Here is a 6,991-nt window from a genome sequence, read left to right as displayed (position 1 = left end):
GGAGGGGCACGGGAGCGCGGCTCCCAGCATGCACCGCGGCGGCAGAGCATGCGCAGAGCGCCGCCGCCGCCTGACCCTGCCGCTGGGCGCCGCCATCTTGTCCGTGCCTGCCGCCCGCAGCCGCCGCCATGCCCGAGGACTCGGTCCGGGAGGCCTACAAGCTGCCCCCGACCCGCACCCCCGAATCCGACAGGATCACATCGGTGCCCAACCCGGTCCAGTTCTTTCAGACCGTCTTCAACTATGTCGTGGACGCGCCCATCACCTTCGTCCGAGGTACCGGCGGCCCGGGCGGGGCCCTCTGTAGCGCCGGTCCGCGGCGGCCGCGGGAGCCGAGCCCCGGCATGGCACGGGAGCACTGGGGGGGTCGGGAACCGGGACGGTAACGTGCGAGTGGGGCACGGCCCCGGGGCTGGCCCGGGGGGAGGCGGGGGCGGCACACAGCCTGGACACCGGCACAGGGACGCAGGACGCAGCCAGCGCCGCACACAGGGATGTGGGGGAGAGCAGGGGAGGTGGGGCAGGGGACAGACAGCAGGGCACGGCGAGACCCCAGCGCGGGCACCAGGGCAGGCGCAGGGCCGTGAGGCGAGGGCGGAGTGCGCGGGGCCGCGGGGGGCAGCATCGCCTCGGGGAGGGGGCGGGGGGGGCAGGAGAGGGCAGGAGGGGGCCGGGTGCGAGGGGTAGGAGGGGGCCGGAGGGGGCCGGGTGCGCGGGGCAGGAGGGAGCCGGAGGGGGCTGGAGGGGGGCAGGAGGGGGCCGGGTGCGCGGGGCAGGAGGGGGCCGGAGGGGGCCGGGTGCGAGGGGCCGGAGGGGGCCGGGTGCGGGGGGCAGGAGGGGGCCGGGTGCGGGGGGCCGGGCGGGTGTGACCCTGGCGCCCCCGCTGCAGAGTGGATCGAGCGCCAGCACGCCAAGAACAAGTTCTACTACTACCACCAGAAGTTCCGCCGTGTGCCCGACCTGAGCGAGTGTCTGGAGGGGGATTACCTCTGCTACTTCGAGGCTGAAGCACAGTGGAGGAGGGACAGGTAGGGCTGTCACAGGGCTGTCCCCAGGCCAGGCCCTGCTGCTCCTCCCCTGGGCTTGAGGGGCACGGAGCCTGGGGTGCTGCAGCAGCACCTCCTGCCCACCCTGTTAGAGTCCTGCTGTGCCCTGCAGCACGCTTGGGCTGAGCAGGGTGGCACTGGAACGCGACCTTGCTGCACTGCTGGAGGGCCAGGTCCTGCAAAATCCCAGAGCTGACCTTGGCCAGGGCATCCCCAGCCCTTGCTCAGCTCCTCCAGCACCCCTTGGCTGTGCTCATGCCTCACCCTCCCCCCAGGATGGTCGACCAGGAGATCGTGGAGATCATCCGGGAGAGGCTGGGTGCCTGCAAGCACAGGGAAGGGCCCAACCAGTTCCAGAACTGTGCCAAGGAGATGGAGCTGCTGGCACAGGTCACCAAGGCCTACCAGGACAGATGTGAGTAGCACAGCAGCCCACACAGCCCTGACAGCAGGCAGGGACAGGAGGCTTTGAGCCTCATCCCAGACCCCCTCTGGAAACAGAAGGACTTTGGACCTTTATTTTCTGCCTAGATGGGGATCTTGGTGTCCATGGAAACGCAAGGACATGCCTGATGAAGCAGAAGCAGAGGATGATGGAGGAGAGGAAGGCACAAGCAAATGCCTCCCAGTAGGTGGAAGGGGCCAGCACCTCTGTCCACGGTGTCTGCCCAGTGCTGCATGTGGGACCTCAATAAACCTGCAGCCCCACGTTCTGCCATGCAGCCAGGCTCCAGAGTCATTCTTGGCAGAGTTCCTTTCCCACCTGTGAATTCCATCCTCTGAGCCAAGGTCAGCCCCTTGCCTCGCTCCAGGAACCAGGATTCTCCCTGTTCCTCTCCCCCAGCTCAGTAAACCAACACAAAGACCCTGCCCAGCCCCAGCAGGGACCCCCTCAGTCAGGGTGGAGGTGGCAGCACATCATCTTCAGAGCTGCTTCTGCACCCCCTCGGTAGTGACGAAGGCTCTCCATGAGACACAGGGGGGCTGGCCTGATGACCCCTAGAGGCCCCTTCCAGCCCAGTGTTTTCTGTGACTGTTTCACTCAGATGCTCAGACTCTGAGCCTAGCCAAGCCCCCAGCAGACTGCATCCCAGCACAGCAGTTTCTTGTTCACTGATCCTTTTATTCCCCTGCACAAACCCCGCTCATGTCGCCACGGCAGCCGCCTGGGTTCTCTGCACAGAGACTCTGGTGTGGGTCTTGGCCAGGTGATCAGTGAATTCCTGGAAGGCAACAACAAGGATGCTGGTTTCCCTTCCCAGCCCCTAGCAGAGGTCCCCAGCGCTCCTGTCCCAGCTCACGGGGGCTGCAGTTCAGACACAACTCATTCCCAAAGCTTTCTTCTCTGCTTTGCCCTCCAAGTGCCCTTCTCAAGCAGCACTCCGAACGATGCCCTGCAGAGTGCCCTCTGCCCCGGCCTGCTCTGACTGCAAATGCTTTGGCAGCAGCTGAGCTTTAACCACGAGGAAGGGGAAGGCCTGGGCTGCAGGTGGCAGCAATGCTCTTACCTGGTAAGGAGACTTGGTGAACACAGTCTCTTTCCAGAGGTCTGGGGTCAGGTAACTGTAGGTCTTGGAGATGGCATCGAAGGTGGCTTTAGCTGCGGGCAGAGGTCAGACGTTCACACCCCGGCTCTGCAGACCCACTCGGGACCCCCCAGGCAGCTCCAGGAGTGTAGAGCTCAGGCTGGCACAGGGAGGCCACGGCAGGTCTCTCTGATTCGCCCCCAGAGCTCCAGCTGCTCTCTCTCACCAGTTACGACAGTTGCACTACGGCCGCAAGGGCAACCGCGCAGATCGAGAGAGGTGCGGCACACCGCGCAGCCCTGCAGCAGCAGCACACCGCGCAGCACACCGCACAGCACACCGCGCGGCCCTGCAGCAGCGGCACACCGCGCGGCACACCACGCAGATCGGGAGAGGTGCGGCACACCGCGCGGCACACCGCGCAGCCCTGCAGCAGCAGCACACCGCGCAGCACACCGCACAGCACACCGCACAGCACACCGCACAGCACACCGCACAGCCCTGCAGCAGCAGCCCACCGCGCGGGCACACCGCGCAGCCCTGCAGCAGCGGCACACCACGCAGCCCTGCAGCAGGCAGCCCTGCAGCCCTGGCAAGGGGCAGCTCCCAGGCTGGTTTGGCTGGGAAGGGGCCTTGGAAGCTCCTCCAGTGCAGCCCCCTGCAGCCAGCAGGGACAGCCCCAGCCACAGCAGGCTGCTCACAGCCCCACACAACCTGGCCTGGGAAGGTGCCAGGGATGGGGCAGCTCCCACCAGTCTGGGCACCCTCAGAATAAACCAGTTCTGTATCTCCAGCTCAATCTCCCTCTTTCAGTTCAAGCCATCACCCCTCAGCCTATCACAGCAGGTCCTGCTCTGAAATCCATCCCCAGCCTTCCCATCAGCCTCTTGAAGCCCTGAAAGGCCACCAGAAGGTCTCCCTAGAGCCTTCTCTTCTCCAGGCTGAACAACTCTGACTCTCTCAGCAGAGAGCTTCCTGCCCTCCCATCACAGCTCTGGGCATCCTCTGGCCCCTCTCCAACAGCTCCCTCTCTCCTGTCTCCTCAGGACACCAGAGCTGGCCCCAGCACTGCAGGTCTGGTCTCAGCTGCCCTCCCTCCACCTGCACAAACCAAGCTACCAACCCAGGGCCTACATCTCCAGGCTGCAAGCCCAGCTCACCGAAGTTGCCGAGGGTGGCAGTGCAGCCCCGGGCCGAGGTGTAGCAGTCATCAATACCAGCCATCATCAGCAGCTTCTTGGGGACGGGGGCTGACACGATCCCGGTGCCACGGGGGGCCGGGATCAGGCGCACCAGGACGGACCCACAGCGGCCGGTGACCTGCAGGGACACAGCACCAGCTGGCGGCCGCCGAGCAGCGCGGCAGGGCCGGGCAGCGCCGCGGCTGGGCACGGAGCTGCGCTCACCTTGCAGGGCACGGTGTGGGGCTTGCCGATCTTGTTGCCCCAGTAGCCTCTCCGCACCGGCACGATGGAGAGCTTGGCCAGAATGATGGCCCCGCGGATGGCAGTGGCGACCTCCTTGGAGCACTTCACGCCCAGCCCCACGTGGCCGTTGTAGTCCCCGATGGCGACGAAAGCCTGGGGCCGAGGGAGAAGCTCAGGGGCTGCCTGTGGAACCCTCTCAGCACATCACCCTCCCGGGTCTCAGCAAGGACCCACGGCACCGAACAGACCCCGGCCAAGAAACCCACTTTCCAGAGCTCACCTTTCCGTCCAGCCAACGATGCCTCGGGCTGCTCTCCAGCCCTGCTGATCCCCAAGCACAACTCCTGGACACCCCAAGCTTCTCTTTCCACCATCACCCCCGAAGAGCCAACTGCTGCCCAAGCAAAACTTCCCTTTGCTAGGACACAAACCGACCCCTCCCCCCCGCCTCCAGGGGATTTATTGCGCCCTATGCTTCTAGACGTCTTTCTCATGTGACACCCAGAAGGAGCAGCAGGCCTGAGGGAGCAGAGGAGGATGAGGATGGCTACCTTAAAGCGGGTGCGCTGACCGGCACGAGTCTGCTTCTGCACGGGCATGATCTTCAACACCTCATCCTTCAGGGACGAGCCCAGGAAGAAGTCGATGATCTCCGACTCCTGCAGAGGTCAGCGGGCTGGTTACCCACCCGCGGCCACTCGCTGCAGCCAGAGCCACGCAGCCCAGGGGCCTCCTCCACCTCAACGAGCCCACACACATCTGTTTGCAGCAGGACGTATTTAAACGGTCAGGGACCCATTTCTTCGAGCTGACTCCGCAACCCAACCCAGCAAGTGGGAGCCCAGCAAGTGGGAGCCCAGCAAGTGGGAGCCCAGCAAGTGGGAGCCCAGCAAGTGGGAGCCCAGCAAGTGGGAGCCCAGCAAGTGGGAGCCCAGCAAGTGGGAGCCCAGCAAGTGGGAGCCCAGCAAGTGGGAGCCCAGCAAGTGGGAGCCCAGCAAGTGGGAGCCCAGCAAGTGGGAGCCCAGCAAGTGGGAGCCCAGCAAGTGGGAGCCCAGCAAGTGGGAGCCCAGCAAGTGGGAGCCCAGCAAGTGGGAGCCCAGCAAGTGGGAGCCCAGCAAGTGGGAGCCCAGCAAGTGGGAGCCCAGCTCTCCCCCGGCACTGAGAGGCACTGCCGCACCAACTCCTGCAGAGCCTGCTGCCACCTCCACGGGACGCAGGCAGCCTCCCCCCCCACTGCAGGCAGCTTCATGCGCCTCAGCGTCTGCTAGCGAGGGACCCGAGCTCAGGCAGGCGCAACCGGAGCACTTCCAGCGGCTCAGCCCAGGGCTCTGCGGCACGCCCCCCCGCACGGCCGCTCACCTTGATGGGAAGGGAAAAGAGATAGATCTCCTCCAGAGACTTGATCTTCATATCCTTCACCAGGCGACCAAGTTTGGTGACAGGAATCCACTAGGGAGGAAGCCACGACGCAGGGTCACGGGCAGCAGGGTCCCGGGCGGCAGGGTCCGGCAGCTCCGCCGGGAGCCAGCTCCCTGCCCAGCCCAGCTGCCAGCACGGAGCACAGCCCCGGCACTTACTTCCTTATCTTCGGCCTTGCCTCCACGGGCCCCGCGACCTCTCCCGCGGCCCCTACCGCGGCCACGCCCGCGGCCCCGCAGCCCGGTCCCGAAGCCGCCGCGGAAGCCCCCTCGGGCCGCTCCTGCACCTCCCGCAGCACCGGCGTCGTCCGCCATTTGCTAGAGCGAAGAGGGGCGCGTTAGGCAGGACGGCACCGTCGCTGCCAACGCGGCGGCGACCGATACGGCCGAGAACGGCTGTCCGCGGGCCACCGGCAGCCCCGATGGGCACGGATGCGGCGTAGGCCGCACCGCTCCGCCGCGGCTCCCTCCCGCCTCACTTACGTGATCTCGTATAGTAAAAGGCCGCGCAGCCCCCGCGCTCGCCTTTTATAGTGCGCGAGTATCGCGAGAGTTCATCTCCGAGGGCCCTGCGCGCTGGATGCCGAATACCCAGCGGCGCGGGCAAGGCCTCCTGCCTGCCCATACAGGTTGCGGGGCACGCACGCCGCCGGCAGCGCCGCCTGCGCTATTAAGCGGAGCGCAGCGGCGTGGCTGTGTCTGAGGCGCGGCGGCGGCAGGTGAGGACGCGCGGCGCTGCGGGGAGCCTGGTGTCTCTGCCTCATGCTCTCTGAGCTTTTAAAGATCGTTGTTGGGGAGCTCTGTTGTTCGAGGAGCGGAGACGAGCGTCTCGGGAAGTGGCCTAGGGCGGTGTTTCGGGGGTCTCGTTACTTGCGGGCACCAGGCGCAGTCTGAAAATCACTTGGGGTCTCCTGTGGCCCCTGGTGAGATAACTGTGCCGACAGCATCGGGAACATTAAGCTTATTACCCACGGCGAAGTGTGGGGAATGAAACCCGTGTTCCTATAGCCCCTGCACTGAGTGGGTGCCAGAGATCAATGCGTGCTGAGGCTGTCTCAGAGCTACCTTTCTCTTTGTTAGCAGGTGCTGAGCGCGGCCCGGGAGCGCAGCGCGGAGGGAACGGACCTGCGGCTGGGGCTGGTCGGCTCGGGCAGGAGGGATTGGCCTTGTCTCCCCTCTTGCCGCTAGTGAAAGCCTTGCTGGAGCGGGCGATGATGGGGTACTCACAACTGGACCCTTTTGAAGTGTTTACATTCCTTCACGTGCAATAAAGAGTAATTCTGTGAGAACTTGTTCGTCACGTTTATTTTCGTTCCCGTGCTCCGCAGTCCCGCTTCCCAGCGGCTGGAGCGGGGGAAGCCATCCGTGCGGTGAAGGGCTTGGCGGGGGGGACGCGCTGCCGGGCGGCGCTCTGGAGCGCTCGGCAGCTGCTCTGGCACCGAGCCATGGGGGTATTCCCCCGCCACGCCGGAGGCGCGTGGGGGGGCCGAGGCGCCGCGCAGCTGCCGCCTTGATGACGGCATCCGCCCGGAGTGAGTGGGGCGGCGTCTGCGCTGACGTCACCTGAGTGCGCC

At 65.7% G+C, this 6,991-nt stretch overlaps 2 protein-coding genes, 1 long non-coding RNA gene and 1 other non-coding gene across 4 annotated transcripts; 3 read left to right on the top strand and 1 right to left on the bottom strand.

Moving 5' to 3' along the window:
• The first annotated feature begins 71 nt into the window (after positions 1-71).
• On the top strand, positions 72-1,768 carry LOC137456743 (NADH dehydrogenase [ubiquinone] 1 beta subcomplex subunit 10-like). Its single transcript, XM_068168338.1, has 4 exons — positions 72-276; positions 890-1,028; positions 1,322-1,461; positions 1,578-1,768. Exons 1-4 carry the CDS (start codon positions 129-131, stop codon positions 1,676-1,678), a joined length of 528 nt encoding a protein of 175 aa, XP_068024439.1. The 5' UTR covers positions 72-128; the 3' UTR covers positions 1,679-1,768.
• A 380-nt stretch (positions 1,769-2,148) lies between these two features.
• LOC137456742 (small ribosomal subunit protein uS5) lies at positions 2,149-5,772 on the bottom strand. Its single transcript, XM_068168337.1, has 7 exons — positions 5,577-5,772; positions 5,359-5,448; positions 4,551-4,658; positions 3,979-4,152; positions 3,733-3,892; positions 2,555-2,646; positions 2,149-2,269 (listed from the first exon to the last, which is right to left on the bottom strand). The coding sequence occupies exons 1-7, from the start codon at positions 5,730-5,732 to the stop codon at positions 2,192-2,194; spliced, it is 858 nt and encodes a 285-aa protein (XP_068024438.1). The 5' UTR covers positions 5,733-5,772; the 3' UTR covers positions 2,149-2,191.
• A 226-nt stretch (positions 5,773-5,998) lies between these two features.
• On the top strand, positions 5,999-6,706 carry LOC137456744 (uncharacterized). Its single transcript, XR_010991098.1, has 2 exons — positions 5,999-6,136; positions 6,501-6,706. It is a non-coding gene; the product is annotated as an uncharacterized lncRNA (long non-coding RNA).
• On the top strand, positions 6,303-6,427 carry LOC137456752 (small nucleolar RNA ACA64). The gene has a single exon (XR_010991102.1). It is a non-coding gene; the product is annotated as a small nucleolar RNA ACA64 (small nucleolar RNA).
• Positions 6,707-6,991: the final 285 nt, after the last annotated feature.

Source organism: Melanerpes formicivorus, unplaced genomic scaffold (genome assembly GCF_026170545.1).
Source record: "Melanerpes formicivorus ecotype bairdi unplaced genomic scaffold, bMelFor1.0.p_v2 SCAF_135, whole genome shotgun sequence".
Classification (NCBI taxonomy): domain Eukaryota; kingdom Metazoa; phylum Chordata; class Aves; order Piciformes; family Picidae; genus Melanerpes; species Melanerpes formicivorus.
The sequence above is the reverse complement of the archived record's forward strand: the minus strand, read 5'-3'. Positions and strand labels throughout refer to the sequence as shown.